The following is an 18,861-nucleotide window of genomic DNA, read 5'->3' as shown; positions in this document are numbered from 1 at the left end:
TCCTCAAAGATGGGGCTCTAATGGGCCAGTTTAAGATACTCCCTCCACCCCCACTAGGATGAATTTTAAAAATTGCTTCTGAAACTGTTGATTGTAATATTTACTACAGTAATTTCAAAGTTGTGACATGGCTCGGTGGAGAGCCAACAACATAATGACAGCATGCACTCATTCCATCATTTATTCATCCACCGTGTATTGAGGACCTACTATGTGATAGGGAATTCTTATGGACAGGACTCTGTCCTCATGGAAATGACTATAGCAAATATCTGTCATGAGGCAGCCTATACACTGACATGTGATATCACTTAGTGATAAATACTCTGGGGAGGAATAAGATGAGGAAACAGTAGATGTATGGTGTTTAAACAGATTGAGCAGCGAAAATCTCTCAGAGATGTTATCTGAGCAGACACCTAGTGACATGACTGTTCAAGGGAACAGGATTCCAGGCCGAGGAAGCAAGAGCCAAGGGTGGTGGAGACAACGTGCCTGCACGGGAACAGACTAAAGGCCAGAGGGACAGAGAGAACCAGTGGTGGCCATGAAGGGGAGAGGACAAACAGCCCATGGCCCTGAAAATGAAGAGGAGAGCTTTGAACAAATTCATTCATCACTTAATTATTTTTTTGTGGTGCTAGGGACCAACCTGGGGCCCTGCATGTACTGAGCCCACATCTCATTACTGATCAGCCACTAGTGACAGGACTTGGCTTTAGACGTCAGTTATTATTATAAAGCTGATTTCATTCTCCTTGAGAATTGGTTCTAGTGCCTGCCCTCCTTTAATTTACCTATTTTATTAAACCTTTGGAGTTGTATCTGTTTATGGAGTGTAGCTTGGTGTTTTGGTGCATGGATATATGGATACTGGAGAAGTCAGAGCAGTCAACATCTCCATCACCACAAGCATTTACTATTCATTTGTGATGAGACCGTTTGAAATCTTCTAGCTATTCTGAAGTATGCACTGTCTTAAAGTTCACCACAGTCTGTTGTGAAATAAAACATCAGAATCGATTTCTTCTTGTAACTTTACACCTGTCATTCCCACACTTCCCTCCTCTCCTCTCCCGCCTCCCCTTCTCTCATCCCTTCCTCTTCTCTCTCATTCCCTTTCTTCTCGTCCCCTCCCCTCACATTCTGGTAACCATTAGTCCCTCCACTTTGAAAATATTGCTCATCTCTCTACTTCTATACATACAGCACTTTTTTGGGAGGTGTGCATGTGCTGAGATCCGATCAGGCTTTGTGCATGCTAGGCAAGGGCTGAGCCACAAACCCAGACCTTAAAAACTCCCTATGGTACCAGAATCTTGTGGTTATGTTTATTTTATGTTCAGCATTGCTTCATTTTGTCGTACAAAAAGACTATATCGAATGTCTCCATTTTGTTTAACAAGTGACTGAAAACAGTCTTCTGGGCTTTGGGTATCAAAAGTTGTCCTTTGAAACCTCTCAGGGTCTAATTGGCCAGGGCCAGGTCTCAAAACGCTTGGTAAGGTGGGAGGGGGGGCTTGAGGGAGAACCACCCAACGCCTCCAGAGAGAAACCATATCCCAGTGGGCCAAAGGTGGAGGGAGTCACTTCCTGTGCCTCCCAGAACATCTGGGAAGGAGTCAGACTGAGGGGAGGAAGGGCAGGAAGTGATGTCTACCGAGTCAGGACAGCCTGGCCTGTATGTGAGATCAGTGAGTGAGCACCAGGGTGGGCCTCATCCTTCCCACTGGGCAGTTTCAGACCCAGTGAGGGTGTGGTGCGGAGTGTGTGAAATTGGTGTGGACAGAGTTGTTGAGGACAGGGTAGGAGGCCTGACTGGCTGGAAGGAATATTTTGGAAATTCTGGTGTTGTATTGTGCTTTCAGATGAGTTTCCACTGGGCTGCCCAGGCTGCACTCCAGCCATCCTTCTGCCTCAGCCTCCTAAATTCTGGCATTACAGCCATACCATTCAGCAGGGCTTCAAAACTGTCGCCAGAACCCCATTTGAAAAATGTCAGGCACCTTATGTTGGTCACTTACACAAAGACCCATATTTAATGTCACAGCGAGTTAGACCTGGGTACTGAAATCTGTGAATTATTTGAATTGTTAGAATAGTGGTGGTGGTGGTGGGGGGGGGCACAGCAATCCTTGCCTAGAGCACTGTCGTCCTTATCCACCCTTCGAGCAGAATTTCTCATAATTTGAAGCTCACACTGCTCCAAGTCCCACGTTCCCCAAGAGTGCCCCAAGGCACAAGCCATAGCTTCTGTGACAACCTTCAGAACACAGCCTGCCCTCTGCTTGTGAAGGTCAGCCTGGCGGAATCTAAGAAAAGCCCTGTTTTGGGTGTGATCCCTAAGGCGGGATGTTTTTCTCCTTCATCACGCAGCAGAGGCGTTCATTTGTCTTTGCAGCCTCAGGAAGCTGCATCTTGGGAACTGCAGCAGCCAGGAGAGAGGAATCAAGCTGGTAAATTCCACTCTTAAGCAGGGCTTAAGGATCTGCCCCCGGCTGATTCTTCAGCTTCCCGCTTAGGAAAAAGTGACAGATAAGTCTGTAGTGAGGGTGGTTGGGGACACTGATACTGGTAACATGTGCCCAAACCTCTGCCTCAGCCAGGAGTCAGAATGTAAGTTCTACCCCTGACAGCTGCTGGGTCTTAGCTCTGGAATTTTAATCCCCCGCTGAAAAGCTTGCATGAAAGGCAACAGCTTTTAGCAGCTGTGCTAATGGTCTCATCCATCAAACGGCGCTCTCCTCAGCCTTTCTATTGTCCACCATGGCCCTCTCTTTGATGAGAAGTGGATATAAAATCTTAAGAGGCAGGTTATTTTTATTTATTTTAATAATATGAGCCTTGGAAAAAATTCCAAAGTAATACACACTTGGAAAAGTAGGATCAAGCATGCTGAAGGGAAACTTTATTCAATAATATTTGTTGGGCTGGGGAGGTGGCTCACTAAAGTGCTAGCTGTGGAAGCGTGAGGACCTGATTCTGTTTTCCTCAGAACCCACGTGAAAAAGCTGGAGCTGGCCCCAGCGACTTTCAATTTCACTGCTGGGGAGGTGGAGAAAAGATGATGCCCTGGGCATCCCGGCCTAGCCAGTCAGTGAGTTCCAAGCCAGTGAGGTCCTTTCTCCCAAAAATAAGATGGATGGTTCACCACACTCAGCTACACCACCCAAAAATTTACTAACTCAAAAATAAAAAGTTTAATTTAAAAATCGACCAAAATATGTGTGTGTTTATTAAGAACGATGTATTTTGAAGTGTATGCATATATATGTATGTATGCATATTCTCTTAGGTAGGGTTATTATCGCTGTGAAGAAACACCATGACCAAAATCAACTTGGAGAGGAAAGAGTTCATTTGGCTTATATATCCTGAGCCACAGCCCACTGAGGGAAACCAAGGCAGGAACTCAAACCAGCAGGAACCTGAAGGCAGGAACTGATGCAGAGGCCATGGAGGGATGCTCCTTACCACTTTGCTCCTCATGACCTGCTCAACCTGCTTATAAATAGAACCCAGGACCTCCAGCCTAGGGGTGGCACTGCCCTCCCTCATCAATCACTGATTAAGAAAATACCTAACAGGCGTGCCTACAGCCATCTTATGGAGGCATTTTCTCAATTGAGGCTCCTTCCTCTCTGATGACAAGCCTGTGCCAAGCTGACATAAAAATCAACCGTCACACACACATTAATGTACATGCATAGGCATGTGTATGCATATATGTATTCATACTTGTGTGCATATATATAAGTATATATTTAGGCATATGTGAACATGTATGTATACATATTTACATACATGAGTATTTAAACCTAGCTAATTAACAAATGCATTAACTTCCATAGTTACTTTGGGGTAAGAACACTTGCTACCCATTTAGCGTTTTTCAAGAATAATAGATATTGTCACTAGCCATACTTACCATGCAGTGTGCTCTTTTGCTTTCTGTTGCTATGATAAACATCATGGCCTAAAGCAACTTGGTCAGGAAAAGACTTGTTTTCTGTGTACCTATCACCGTCCATTACTGAGGGAAGCCAAGACAGGAATTTAAGCAGGGCAGGATCAGTAGCAGGGGCCGCAGAGGAATACTGCCTACTGGTGACTTGCTCTCCATGGTTATCTCGGCTTGCTTTTATTTATTTATTATTTATTTATTTATTTATTTATTTATTTATTTATTTATTTATTTACTTTGGTTTTTTCGAGACAGGGTTTCTCTGTGTAGCTTTGCGCCTTTCCTGGGACTCACTTGGTAGCCCAGGCTGGCCTTGAACTCACAGAGATCCGCCTGGCTCTGCTGGGATTAAAGGCGTGCACCACCACCGCCTGGCATTCAGCTTGCTTTTATACACAACACTAAGCCACCTGCCCAGGGGTGGGACCTCCCGCAAGGGGCTGGGCCTTCCCGCATCCATCATTAATCAAGGAAACGCCCCCCACAGACTTGCCTACAGGTCAGTTTACAGAGGCCTTTCTCAGTTGAGATTGCTCTTCCCAGATGAGCAACTTGTGTCAAGTAGACAGAAACCTAACCTGCACACTCTATGTTAAGTCTATTGAGTTTATTTCTCCTTGTTAGCTCTAATTTTGTATCCTTTGACCAAAAATTGCCCAGAAATCTCCTAAAATTTTAAGATACAAGTCTTTATCTCTGTTTCAATTTTGTTACTTCCCATGTTTGCATGCACCCTAAAGATGTATAATCCGGATATGGATCTGTAAGCATGGTTTTAGATTTTGCTTTTCAGCGTGTTTTGAAACTTTCTTGTGGTAGCAATCACAGATGTCTCACAGACATGTGATGGTCATACTTTTAAAATTTTAATTTATAAAAATTTAATAAAGTGTGAAAGCAAAGCACATATAGTTGAAAATGAACTTTGAATTTTGATCATTTCCTGGACTGCTGTGTGGTACATTGCCTACTTATGACCCTGGTTGGCCCAAAAATCTCAGTGGAAAATAACCAGTACTCTGAAGTTCTCTAATAGGTTAGGTGTGTCAAGTGTATTTTCACTTTAGCAATATTTTTGGCTGATGATAGGGTTTCCTGAGACATAGTCTAATTGCAAGCTGAGGGAAATCTGCATGTCATCATTTAGAGTTGCTCAGGGGCATGTATGTGAAGGAGATGTGCATGCTAAAAGCTCCAGGATGCTGGTGAAGAAATCAAAGCTCCAAATAAATGGAGATAGGCTGAAACCATGAATTGGGAGATACGACCAAGTTGGTAGGTTTGTTGTAGTTCCTATAAAAAGTTTTCCCTTGTTTTCACATTCAGTGTATACTATCCTATTATGAATTTTCCCAAAGTTCTTATAATTGCAGCATTTCCCTAGTCAAGAATTTATTTTTATTCATTAATTTATTTTTTAAAATCACTTTGTTGTTATGAACTCCCAAATAAAAACATCACACAGATTAATAAAGCCATTCAAACAAACACTTGCCCAGTCTCAAGTGTGTGCATCCCAGTCTCAGGTATGTGCATCCCAGTTTCAGGTGTGTGCATCCCAGTCTCAAGTGTGTGCATCCCAGTCTCAGGTGTGTGCATCCCAGTCTCAGGTGTGTGCATCCCAGTCTCAGGTGTGTGCATCCCAGTCTCAGATGTGTGCATCCCAGTCTCAGGTGTGTGCATCCCAGTCTCAGGTGTGTGCATCCCAGTCTCAGGTGTGTGCATCCCAGTCTCAGGTGTGTGCATCCCAGTCTCAGATGTGTGCATCCCAGTCTCAGGTGTGTGCATCCCTGTCTCAGGTGTGTGCATCCCTGTCTCAGGTGTGTGCATCCCTGTCTCAGGTGTGTGCATCCCAGTCTCAGGTGTGTGCATTCCAGTCTCAGGTGTGTGCATCCCTGTCTCAGGTGTGTGCATCCCAGTCTCAGGTGTGTGCATCCCTGCTCAGGTGTGTGCATCCCAGTCTCAGGTGTGTGCATCCCTGTCTCAAGTGTGTGCACCCCAGCGAACTTCTGCACAGTTCCAACAACCATTCTGAAGCCATAGAGTTAGGGTTTTACACCTTCACTGTCAAGTATATCTTTGTGGTCTTATCTACCACAAAAAAGAAAAACAAAACAATGACAGTGTCGAAACTAGAAGACCAATCGGCATTGTATTTTCTTTCATGGGCTGAAGAGATGGGTCAGCTGCTAGAGGCTAGGCTCACAACCAAAAATACTTTCTTTCAGGACTCATGTGTCTTGTTGCATTTCATTCTTCCTCATCACCTAGTATTCCCCTTTCTTGGGGGTTACTTCTCCGTTTTTATTTTTAATTTGGCACACATGCTTGTCAGGCATGGGAGTGGCATTCAGAGGACACCTTGCAGAAATCTGTTCTTTCCTTCTATCACATGGATCTGGAAAATTGAACTCAGGTCTTCAAGTTTAGCAGCAGGCACCTTTACTCTGTGGTGCTATATCTTGCTGCTCCCCAAACCTTGCACGTTCACGTGTAACTTCAAACTCCTACAACTGAAACTATCACCTCCATCAAGATAATGAGCATGTTTGCTAATCCCTAAGGTTTCCTGCCGCTCTTTACGAACTGCACTGTCTGTGAACTGCACAAGCCCTCCCTCTGCATTGAAAACCACTGCTCTCTACTACAGTGGTTAGATTTTCTGGGAAACTATATATTTGTGATGTGAACCTATGCATATGAATGAAACTGTGCTTTGGGTGATAAGGGCTGAGTCAACACGGGTGTCTTGAGACTTACTTTTGTCATTTCACTCTATCCTTTACTGTGGGATAAGATACTCCACAGCGTGTCTACCCATTTGCCTGGGGATGGACATCTTGATTCTCTCCTGCTTTGAGCTTTTACAACTTGTGCTGTGTGCATGTCCGTGCAAGGCTTCGTTCGTGTGGCTGGTACTCTGGTCTCTCTGGGGTAAGCAGCTAGTGGTAGAATGGTGGCGCTATCCGGGTTAGTTCCTAACTTAAAAAAAGAAAAAAAAAAACGCCCGACTGTTGGGTCATTTCCCACTGACTAACAGGTACGATAGGTCCGGCTGCTACCTCTGGACACACTTGCAGTCATTTAACAGCTGTGCCGTGAGGTATCCCTGGGTTTTGTGCTTTTCCTAGGGCCCAGGCTGCTGAGCTGTTTCCAGCGCCTATTCGAGCGTCTACGTAAACATGGTCTTAGTGTGTGGCTTCTCTCCTCCTTCTCTCTAACGGGCTTTCAAAGACAGAGGCATTGCAGTTTGAAGTCCAGTTCGCATTTCTTCCCCTTTGTGGCTCATGCTTTTGGTGTTAGAGCTGGAAAAAAAAAAAATATCTTCGCCTAAGCCAAGATCACGACGATTTCCTCTCCTTTGCTGTTGGTCATTTGTATGATGATGATCTTTATTTCCTCTGTGATCCAAATTTGTACTTGAGAAAATGATCGGTAATTTTTTTCTCCTCCTTTTCTTTTAAGCCGTTGCTGTTACTGTAGACAGACCTGAGACTGTGGCTCGTGCCATTTGTATTGTAAAAATTGACGCTGATGGGGTGAGGGGTTGGGCAGAGTAGATGCTAGAAGGTGGAAGGAGGGCTGTGGGAAAGGCAAGCTTTGTCTAAATTGCTTTTTTTTTTTTTTGCTCTGCTGCCTCCACACTGTCTGGATGCCAAACCCGGGCTGCACTCCACCTGGTCACCTTCCCTTTGTCACTCTTCATAGCTCCTTCTCTCGCTCTTTTCCTGCTTTCCTCGTCCTCCCTCCCTCCCTCCCTCCCTCCCTCCCTCCCTCCCTCCCTCCCTCATCTAGCCCATCTGAAAGTCCTTTCAGTAAATATAGCATCGATGTTTTAATTATCTCCCAGTGCTTTTTCTCTGGTTTAATCCCTGGCCATTTTACAATCTTAGGTTTCACAGAGAGGTTCCTCTCTGGTCTGGTTTCTACCTGTGTTCCCTCCATGCTGTTTTTCAATGCACCAGATAAAGAGATCCCTTTAAAATGCATGTTAATATCACTTCACTGCTTAAAACGCTCTCAGGCTTTCCCACTGGCCTCTGAGTAAAGCCAGGAGGAAGGCCTTGAGGGCCTCTGGGGCCACTGGATGATGAGCGCCTGGACCTCTCATATTGCCTCTCTCCTCCTGTAGCCAGAGCCAGGCTGACTTCCCCACGCCTGGAGCAGCTACAATTCCCCATTATAGGGTCTTGGCATTTTCTGTTCTTTCTTTCTGGAAAGGCTCACTCCCCAAACACTCAGTATGCCTTGCTCTCTTGTTCCTTCAGGTCTTTGCTTGGATATATTCGAAATGGAGAGATAGTCCATGACTAGTCTCAGTAAAATGCAACTGTTTCCCTCAGTGTCTGGATTTTCCACTTGCACTGACTTGATACATTTCACGGTTACTTGTTTATTATTGTCTTTCTTTCCTTATAGAGTATAAATTCCCTGAGGACTTTTTGTTCTCTGAGACACCCAGAGAATTTAGGACAGTACCTGGCATAGGATAGATGCTCGATATCTAGAGAGTGAGTATATCAGTGAGTCTTTCCGGAAAGCCACCCTCAGAGAGGGGCCTTCAGAGAGGGATCTCCTTAATACTTCGTAGCAATCCAGAAATACTTATTAAAACAAGATCTGGCCAAGCATGGTCCTGCAGTTTGTACTCCCAGCAGGAGGGAGGCTCAGGCAAAGGGATCTTAAGTTTGGATCCAGCCTGTGCAGCATAGGGAGACCCTGGCTCAAACAAAAAGCCACACAGGACTGATACTGTGTGGGAGGGAGCTTCCGAGGTCGAAGTCCAGAAAAGGCTTCTGGGTGGCAGAAAGCTTCTTGTGCCCATTAGTGCTGGTCCACTTGACATGAACCAGAATCACCTGGGAAGAGGGACCCTCAATTGAGGAATTACCTTCATCCAATTGACTTGAGGGCATGTCTGTGGGTGGTTCTGGGTTGTTTATGAAAGTAGGTAGAGTAAACCATGGGGAGCAAGCCAGTAAGCAGGGTTCCTCCACGGTCTCTGCTTCAATTCCTCCCTTGACCTCCTGCTCTGGCTTCTCTCACTGTTGGACTGTGAACTGTAAGCCAAACCTTTCTTCCCCAAGCTGTGTTTTATCATGGCAACGGGAAGTGAACTAAGACAGCTCCACACAACCAATATAATAATAATAATGATAATAACAACAACAACAATAATAACAAACAGCAGCTAGGTGAAAACTGGCTTCGCCAGTAAACAATTTTGCAAATGAAAAGGAAGTCTGGTTTGATTTGTAAATGTGCTGTAGTTTTTATTTAGTCAACAGGAGGTGAAAACTCAACACAGTGAAGTGAGTGACCCGAAGCAGCGCATTCTGCGCATTTCTTCAGCCACTCTGCGGCAGCCTCGGGAGGAGGCGCTTACTCTGCACTGATTTTGGTGTGAACCTCCCGGCTCTTCACCCGCAGCTTGTTGACCTGGGACTCGGCGATGTCAGCCCGCTCCTCGGCTTCCTCCAGCTCATGCTGGATCTTGCGGAACTTGGCCAGGTTCGCGTTGGATTGTTCCTCCTGAGAACAGACAAGCGTCCCGGCAGTTAGATGCCGTGGGCCTCACTATAATGTCACCAGGCCAGGTCGGCTACAATCACATTCCCCTCTCCTGTGCTGTTGGCTGTGTCCGACCTCCAACCTCAGCCCAATCTGTAACTCCAGTGACAATTTTGACTTAAAGGAAGGAAAGGAGAAATTGTTTTCAAGTGGAAGAGACCAGACTTTTGTCAACCTGCCTAACACCTCCCTGTTGTTTTTTTAATGATTTATTTTTCTTTTATGTGTGTAGGTGTTTGGCCTGCATGTGTGTCTGTGCAACATAGTCATGCGGTGCCCCGGGAGGCCGGAAGAGGACATTGGCTCCTCTGGGAATGTAGTTAGATGTGGTTATGAGCCACCATGTGTGTGCTGGGAATTGAACCCGGGTTCTCTGAAAAAGCAGCCAGTGCTCTTAACAACTGGGCCGTCTCTCCATCTCCTTGCCTACCTTTTTTGATGTGTCTCTTGGGTGGAAAGGTAGAAGAGACCCAGGTACCCTCAGAGACCTCAGTAAGCAAATGCTAACAAAGAGCTTTGGAATTCCCACTAGCCACGGCTTTCCCCCGTGTTTTAAGACTGATACAGAAGAGAGAGAAAAGTGGGCCGAAGATAATAGTTGCCTCTTTTTGTGTGGCTGTTACTATTTGTGCCCTATCTTCCTTCCTGTCACATACATCTGGAGGAGTGGGGGCTGGGCACCGCAGGGGCGGGGGCCGGGGGCTGGGGGCCGGGGGCGGGGGGCGGGGGGTGGGGTGGGGGCGGGGCCCGGGGGCGGGGGGAGTGCAGCTGGAGAATCTTCCAGCATCCTTTCTTCGTTGTTTGGTCCTACAGAAGCCAGGGCCTCACACACCACTGGCTGTGCCTCCAGCTCTTCCATCATGCTCTTCCGGTTGTTGGGGTAGATGCGGGGGAGGGGGGGGGAGCCTGACTTATGGAGTGAGTCCACAAGTCAGCTGGGTGCGGGGAAGTCAATACTTCACTGTCGGGAACACTTGAGTTTGTGCATGTGGAGGGACAGGAATTGTTCATCCCGAAGTTAGTGATTCTGTTGTGTGTTTGTTGCTACCGGTTAAGGCTGGGTATCTGGAGCTTTCTCCTTCCCCAGCCTTTCTGCCTAACAATACACATCTCCTCTTGAGGCCGAGTCTACAATTAAGATGGGCGTGTGTACATATATATTTGTAAGGTTGCAGCCTTTGGAGAACACATGAATGGTGGATTCTTAGTGTGTGCCTTTCTTCCTCACCAATACATGTTTTTTTTTTTTTGTTTTTTTGTTTTAAAACATGTTTCTCCCTGACAGAAGTCTGCTTCTTTCTCCAAACCTCAAAGACACTTACAGCCTCCTCCGCTTGTCTCTTGTAGGATTTCACCTTCGCCTGTAATTTGTCCACCAAGTCCTGCAGCCTGAGCACATTCTTGCGGTCCTCCTCGGTCTGAACATTTGAAAAAAAGATACACACTCAGCCCAAAGAAATATGTTTACCTGGTGCCCAAATAAGTCGCTGATATGCCAGAAGGGGGTCCTATATGCCGGCAGGGGGACCTGAGGATGAACTTGACCAACCTATGCTATGAACAGTGGTCACATTTGTTAAATGTGTGCTGTGTCTAGTTGGTCTCTGTACTAAAGAATTCTATACATCATCTCGAATCCTTGCCCTGCTGTTCTGGGAGAAGCCATAGGACTGACATCTAGTGTACTTGGCTTTAGTGCTTTTATTCTTTTCTCTCTTACGCCACTTCCCCCCTCCTCCTCCCTCCCCCCTTCCTTCCTCTTACTGGGGATCAAGCCCGTGTGAAATCTGTATAGTCTACCACTGACCTGCAGGCCCTGTCCTGTGTTGTTTTGTAAAGGTTCCCCTCACCGTCCTAGCTTGGTGTCTGCCTGTGATGAGCAACTCTGCCTTTATTCTTTACACACGTGCAGTTAACACGCACATCTGAGAGTGCCCCCGGAGGAGTCACCAGGGTCCCCCTTTCCCTTTGGGCACGATGCCTGTACATTCTAGAAAACTATTCCTTTTACCTGATAGGTAAGTTCCTTTACTCTTCTCTCATGTTTCCGTAACCCTTTAACAGCCTCGGCATTACGTTTCTGTTCATTTTCAACCTCTCCTTCAAGTTCACGGACCTGTAACCAAGAAAGAAAGCTGTATCTCCTCCTCTCCAGTCAGTGCTGGGGTTGTTAATTAGCCTAGGGTCTACTGCAGGTGTGGCCAGGGTGTTCTTGACCCCATGATGATAAGAGTGTGCCCCTTTTGCCCTTCCCAGAATTAGGGATGAAGACACCCACCCTAGCCTCCAGTTTCTGGATCTGCTTCTTGCCGCCCTTCAGCGCCAGCTGCTCGGCCTCGTCTAGACGGTGCTGCAGGTCCTTCACCGTCTGCTCCAGGTTCTTCTTCATCCGCTCCAGGTGGGCACTGGTGTCCTGCTCCTTCTTCAGCTCCTCCGCCATCATGGCGGCCTGAAAAGCAAGTAAATCAAGAAAATAATGAGCCCTGGTGGTGGCAGGGAACACAGGTGTGAGGAGAATACCTGCATGGCACTCACATCAGTAATGGCTTTCTTGGCCTTCTCTTCTGCATTGCGTGACTCTTGAATCACTTCTTCTACTTCGCCCTGGAGTTGTGAAACATCATTTTCCAACTTCTTTTTGGTGTTGATGAGGCTTGTGTTCTGTTAAAAGACAGTGGAAATTAATACGATTTTCAAGTTTCCCAGCTGAGATTTACAAATGTTCTATTTTTGTCTAACCCAGGAGACCCGATGCCAACTAACGGGAAGTATTCTGTTTGGTGCAAACTTGTAATCATTTGCATGGCTGGAACCTCCCTCCCTATACTCAGTCCTTTACTGCCTATCTGACTTCTATGGGAGGACCTGTGAAGTTTTAGGAGTGCCTGTAATGATACATGCTTGTAATACCAGCAGTCTGGAGGCTAAGGCATGTGGATCATGAATTTAGGGCCAGCCTGTATTGTATAGGAAGACCCTATATCAAGACAACAACAATGAATGCTGGTATTAGTAGTCATTTGTTATTTGTTCTTTCTTTTCTTTGATTTAGAGAATTCTGTTTTAAAGGTTGGGAATAATAGTTTTTGTGTGTGTGTGTGTGAGTGCATGGCACTGGAAGTCTATCAAAAGAAGTGTGTGTGTGTGTGTATGTGTGTGTGTGTATGGGGGCAGGGAGAATCTTGTCCTTTGGGGGGATTTTGAATTTGTATTATGAAAACATTTTTTTTTTTTTTAAATTTCAACCCAGTATTCTCGAAGGAGAGTACTTGGAAAGGCTGGAGTGTGGTTATTTTGGTGTCACAGAGATCTTACGAGGGGCTGCTACTACATTTAGTGCCTGAGCAAGAAGGGATGCTAAGTGCCCTGTGAGGCGTGAGAACAGTAAACACAGAGCAGCTGAACTCCAATGTGCCCCTGATAAGTGCTTCATGAAATGTGTTTCAGTTTGGAGTCAAAGACATGTTTTCTCAGTGTTATTCTTCATGATTTCAATTAACCCCCAAAGTCTAAACTTATTTCTAAATTTATAAACCTTTTTTGATAGAGAGTCTAGACAAGAACTAGAAATGCACAACAAAGCCACCTATTGGCCTGTCATAACTGCAGTGGTGGTTTAGATGCAGCCCCATCCCTGGTTCTATGCACATACCTATGCTCTAGACTCCTCCCTTAGCAGAGCGCCAGCATTTGCTCACCTGGGTGTGCAGGAGCTGCACGCGCTCACTGGCATCCAGCAGCTCCTGCTCTGCAATCTTCCTGCTCCTCTCTGTCTGCTCCAGCGTGGCCCGCAGCTCCTCAATCTCAGCCTGCAGCAGGTTGGCTCTGCGCTCCACGATCGCCAGCTGTTCCTTCAGGTCCTCCTGGCCCCGGAGAGCATCATCCAGGTGCAGCTGGGTGTCCTATAAGTTGAAAAATATCTTGACTATTCTGAAGAGGAGATGAACACCTAGGAAATGAGCTCCCACGGTGTATCCGTGCCAGGAGCAGGAGGTGACTTGCCTGTCATTTGTATGAGCTTAAGGATAATGGTGGCATTTGTTTGGTGTGTGAGCAAATTGTCAAGAGACAGATTCTCGCTCTGTCTCTACCTTTATCTTGTTGACTGTCACATACATGTCACTTATAGAGCATTTTCTGTATACCCCACATAGTACTTGATATCTGCTATTTCATTTGGTCCCCACTGCCATCCTTGAGGTGGGAAACTTACTCTTATTATGTGCAAGTAACTTGCCCGAAGTCAGAGAGCAACAAAACTAAGATTCACCCTCAGGCCTGTTTTGTGGAAAGCCTGTGTATTTTCTATCTCGCCATATCTCCATCTTTCAACTCCTGTTTGTTCGTCTATACATAATTTCTGGAAACTATTATGTTTTAGACACTTTTTAATTGGCATTCTTGGTGCATTCAACTGTATAATTTGGTAACTGGGAGGACGTGGCTATGATAGTCAGTGTTAATTGTCAACTTGACAGAATATAGAATTACCTGGGAGAGGACAATGGGCATGCCACAGGAGGATTATCATGATTATGTTAATTGATGTAGGAAGACCCATTGTAATTGTGGGCATGCCCATTCCCTGGTCAGGGATCTTAGACTGTATAAAATGGAGAAGGCCAGCTGAGCACTTGTGTGAGTTCATTTCTCTCTGTTCCTGATTGTGGGTCAATGTGTCCAGCGACTTCAGGCTCCCCCTGCCTTGACTCCCCTGCCATGACGGACTGGACCAATGACCTGAAAGCTGGAATGAAACACTTTCTCCTCTTAAGTTGCTTTTTGCCAGGGTGTTTCATCACAGCAGTAGAAGTAGCTAAAACAGATTACTTAAGAAGTTAACTGTGAGAACGGCAGACAGGTGTGTTCTGTGACTCAGCTGAGCAGCCAACGGATGTCTACCTTCAGGATGCCCTGAGTATTCCTGTAGTTCCTCAGGCTCTCAGCAGCCAATCGGTTGGCGTGGTTCAGCTGGATTTCCATTTCATTCAGATCCCCCTCCATCTTCTTCTTGACTCTCAGAGCATCGTTCCTGCTCCTGATCTCCGCGTCCAGCGTGCTCTGCATCGTCTCCACAACTCTAATGTGATTTCTTTTCAGCTGGTCGATCTCCTCATCCTTCTCAGCAATCTTCCTGTCGATCTCAGACTTGACTTGGTTCAGCTCCAGCTGGATGCGCAGGATCTTTCCCTCTTCATGTTCCAGAGATGCCTTAAGGAAACAGTGATCAGTCAGCACTGAGTGGAAGAGAACTCGAGTGGTTGGCGTCTACTCTGAGTTTGTGAGGCAGCCTCTTATTGCTGTACTCTGGTTGAATTTTAAAGTTAATGTAGTTGTCCTAAGAACTTATAATTTTTTTGTTTATCTGGTCACAGATTATATAGGTCAGCTCTGTAATAAAATACTTTGCACGATCTAAAGATTCATGACAGTACTAACAGAGTTATCTGATTAATTTTATATGTAATATACATAATGATTCATAAACTACAATCTTCATGTGTAAAAACACTAATCTATCATAGAAACTATAAGTTTTAAAAATAGGGTTTTTTTCTGATTATATATTGCATACTCATTGTACAATGTGGGGACAATGTATAAAAACAGTTTCCCTTTGTTACTCACGGAGAGACAACTATTTTAATGAGGTACATTTTTTATACTAATTTTTTTAGACAGGCTGTCTTGCTTTGTGGTTCAGGCTGGCCTTGGGCTCATTCATGATCCTTCTGACCCCCTATTTCTATCTAATTGAAGTTGCATATGCAAATATAGTTCTTGCTTTTTAAAAGCAAATATTTGTGTCTATCACAAATCCTTCCCCACATTAATACTACTTTTGGAATCGTTTCACTTATTCATTTGATCAATAATTCAGAGAGGGTGAGAGAGAACACAAAGGTCAGAGATAAATCTGTGGGAGTTTGCTCCTCTCCTCCTACCATGTGGGTTCTGGAGACTGAACAGAGGGTATAAGTTTTGGTGGAAAGTGCCGTAACCCACGGAGCCATTTTGCTGGGCTCTTTTGGTCTTTTAGGGTGAGATTTTGCTATAAAGCTTTGGCTGGACTGGGCCTTACTATGTATAGATCAAGCTGGCTTTGATAATCCTCCTGCCTCTACCCCCACGTGCTGGGATTTCAGGTATGTGTAACCCCTCCTGGCCTACTAGCCATACTTAATTTTTATTTGGAAATCTATTGTTCTACATTTTGCTTACTTTTGTATCGGACTCTTTGCCTTCAAGTTTTATCTCTTTTTAATATGAGCTTCTTGTGGTAAATTCTAAGAAACTGAGTTGATGGGTTAGAGAATTTGTGTTTTTCTCAAATTTATTTTTTGCATACATGTTTGTGTGGATGTATGACATGTGTGTGTAGGAGCTCCTGGAGGCCAGAAGAGGGTGTCTGGTCCTCTGGAGCTGGAGTTGCAGGTGGTTGTGAGCCACAGATGTGGGTCCTGGGAACTGTACTCAGGTCCTCTGGAAGAGCAGCAGTAAGAGCTCTTACCAGCTGAGACAGCTCTCCAGCCCCAGTGTTAGCATTATTAATCACCGAATTGCCCTGTAAACAAAGGTCCCACATTTAAATTGTCTCTGCTCTATAGCAACGTATTCAGTTCATGGTACCATTACTCAGCTTGATATTTTTGTAGTGTTTGTCTTTGATTCCCCCCCATAACAGAGTACCATGTACCTCTGCTTCCTCTAAGGCAGCCTGGATCTCACATTTCTCTTGTTCTACTTGTTTCTTTATTTTCTCCAGCTCATGGATATGCTTCCCTCCCTCTGCGATCTGCTCAGTCAGGTCAGAAATCTCCTCTGTGGAAGAAGAGATGAGAGGAAGTGGTTGGAACGGTGGCAACATGGGAGGGTGCAGCCAGGGCTGAGTAGGATCGAGAAGGTCGGGACTCACGCTGCAGATTCTTGTTTTCTCTCTTCAGAGTCTCGAGTTGATCCAGAGACTCCTCGTAGGCGTTCTTCACCTTGAACAGCTCGGTGCTGAGGGAGCGGGACTCTTTCTGGCAGGACTCAAGCTCAGCCTGAGTTTCCTCATACTTCTGTCTCCATTCTGACAGAACCTGAAAAGCCACAGATTGTCAGCCAGGACAGGGAGAAGAAAGGCCACATCAAGTTTTTTGTAAAATTTAAGCAGGCTAGACTACCTTGTCGAAGTTTCTCTGCTTCTTGTCCAGGGCGGCGCAGGCCGCGTTGGTCCTTTCCACATCCAGCATGAGGTCCTCCACCTCGTTCTGCAGTCGCTGCTTCGTCTTCTCCAGGGAAGCACACTTGGCGTTCACGGCTTCCACGTGCTCCTCAGCCGCCTGCAGACGCTGAGCCAGCTTCTTCCTGAGAAATTAGCCAGACTGTCAGGATCTGGCCAAAGCCAGGAACAAAATGATAACTGCTATGGTTCCTTCTTACTGTCCTGTCCTGTATCGGCAAAACCATCTGCTTTCCAAAGGAATGGTCACCAGACTCCTATTCATGAGTAACAAACTGATAGAAGTCCAAAATGGTAGATATTTGGACTCCATGAAGTTCTGGGAATGTTACTGGAGTCCCACAGGCTGCTATCAGCGCTGGATGCCTTCGTACATTCAGTGACCTTCTGATTCCTTTCACGATCCCTGTCCCCAGAGAATAGCTAATTTTTTTAAATCGTGTATGTTTGGACAGTCTAAAGAGAGAACACAGTTGGTAGATAATCTGGACAATTCATGCAGCAGAAGCAAAGGCAAGTTTGACTTTCATTTGAATGATCTACGTTCTTGCTTCATTCCCAGTGGTGTGCCAAGGCCACATCCTTAAGACACAGAAAACTCCTTTAAACTTGACCCCCAAGAAGGTGCATTAGACCAATCCTAGACATTTTGTACAGTTTAGAAACTTTAGACTGTAAGTTTTAAGAGGGATGTCTGTCCACTCAGAGCTTAAGAAGATGACCTCTGGAATCAGAACATCTGGTTCCAACACCAGCTGTCTCTCTAAATAAATCTCTTTAGATAAATAGTGGCAGTGATTAACATTGCTATGACAGCTAAATGGATGTGAAGCACGTGACACAGGAATGGAGACCACTAGGAAAGGCAAAACTTAAGTGCACACCACATACTTGGCCTCCTCCAGCTCCTCCGTGCGCTGGATGGCGTCCGTCTCATATTTGGTCCTCCACTGGGCCACCTCACTGTTGGCCTTGGACAGCGCCCTCTGCAGCTCAGCCTTGCCTTCCTGCTCCTCCTCATACTGTTCCCGCAGCAGGTCACAGTCGTGGCGGGAGGACTGCAGGGCGTGGGCCAGCGCGTTCTTGGCCTGCAGAAGGGATGGAACCAGTGATTTCAATTCATAGATCCTGTGATACTTACACACCTCAAGTAGAATATAACTGGGCATTCTCGGGTTTGGTTTGTCAAGAAAAATCTCTGGTCAAAGTCACCTTGGTTTCTTCCTCAAGCTGACGCTTCAGCTCCTCGATCTGCTGGGTAGATGCCTGCTTGCTTCTTGACAGCTGAGAGACTAAGGCGTCTTTCTCATCTAACTGTCGGGAATATTCACCTAAGAACAGTAGAATCGGGAGAACTCATGGTATAACAATGAACCGTGTGTATGTGTGTATGTATATATATATATATATATATATATATATATATATACATATATATATATATTTCACTTCTAAATATTGATACGGAAATGGAAATTAGCAAAAAATAAAAGTCAAAATGCAGATTTGTAAGCCCGATTGCCACAGGAGCATAACAAACCTGTCTTCTTATTTTTGCCTCCCTGCACCTTTGCGGACTGACTGCCTTGAAAAATTCTGGTAGTTTGTTGATTTCCCTCTAAAAATGAGGGTTTTGCTGCATAGTAAGAACCCCTTTCACACAGTGCAGGATGTGGGGAGCCAGAGAAGGTATCTCTACCTGCTTCTGTCTGCAGGCGGGCTCTCTGCGCTGTCAGCTCATTGATCAGCCGCTGCTGTTCCTCCTCCTTGCTCTTCAGCTCACTCACCTGGTCCTCCAGAGTACGGCACATCTTTTCAAGATTTCCCTAAGGATCACGTGACAAGGAAGAATCAAACATTGAATATCGGCAGAAAAAAAAGATAAGCCACAATTCTTAAAAGTATTTAAAATGTTTTAATATTAAAAGAATAAAATATGTTTCAAAAATAGATGAGATATGAGTAGAAAGTTATGACACTGGTGCTTTGGCATGTGCCAGAACTCAACATACATGTCACATTCATTGTTGGAAGCTACCCATATATCCCAATGATGTTGACACTCACTTAAGTGGATTTTGAAGTCATCTTAGTGGGTTAT

The 18,861-nt window shown here is 45.4% G+C and overlaps 1 protein-coding gene across 2 annotated transcripts in view; it reads right to left on the bottom strand.

Moving 5' to 3' along the window:
• Nucleotides 1–9,209: 9,209 nt before the first annotated feature.
• Nucleotides 9,210–18,861, bottom strand: part of LOC102912634 (myosin-8) — a 31,201-nt gene continuing 21,549 nt past the window's right edge. For both annotated transcript variants that reach the window (XM_076542631.1, XM_006973506.3), the window contains exons 28-40: nt 18,460–18,586; nt 17,973–18,091; nt 17,652–17,848; nt 16,702–16,885; nt 16,452–16,617; nt 16,233–16,357; nt 14,438–14,746; nt 13,234–13,437; nt 12,071–12,196; nt 11,814–11,984; nt 11,547–11,651; nt 10,858–10,953; nt 9,210–9,496 (exon numbers count right to left, since the gene is read on the bottom strand). In XM_076542631.1, the coding sequence (XP_076398746.1) occupies nt 9,347–9,496; nt 10,858–10,953; nt 11,547–11,651; nt 11,814–11,984; nt 12,071–12,196; nt 13,234–13,437; nt 14,438–14,746; nt 16,233–16,357; nt 16,452–16,617; nt 16,702–16,885; nt 17,652–17,848; nt 17,973–18,091; nt 18,460–18,586 (2,079 nt within the window). In that variant the 3' untranslated portion in view covers nt 9,210–9,346. The remainder of the gene's footprint in view (nt 9,497–10,857; nt 10,954–11,546; nt 11,652–11,813; nt 11,985–12,070; nt 12,197–13,233; nt 13,438–14,437; nt 14,747–16,232; nt 16,358–16,451; nt 16,618–16,701; nt 16,886–17,651; nt 17,849–17,972; nt 18,092–18,459; nt 18,587–18,861) is intronic.

This window comes from Peromyscus maniculatus, chromosome 8 (genome assembly GCF_049852395.1).
Source record: "Peromyscus maniculatus bairdii isolate BWxNUB_F1_BW_parent chromosome 8, HU_Pman_BW_mat_3.1, whole genome shotgun sequence".
Taxonomy (NCBI): domain Eukaryota; kingdom Metazoa; phylum Chordata; class Mammalia; order Rodentia; family Cricetidae; genus Peromyscus; species Peromyscus maniculatus.
Note: the sequence above shows the minus strand (reverse complement) of the source record. Positions and strands in the feature narration are given on the sequence as shown.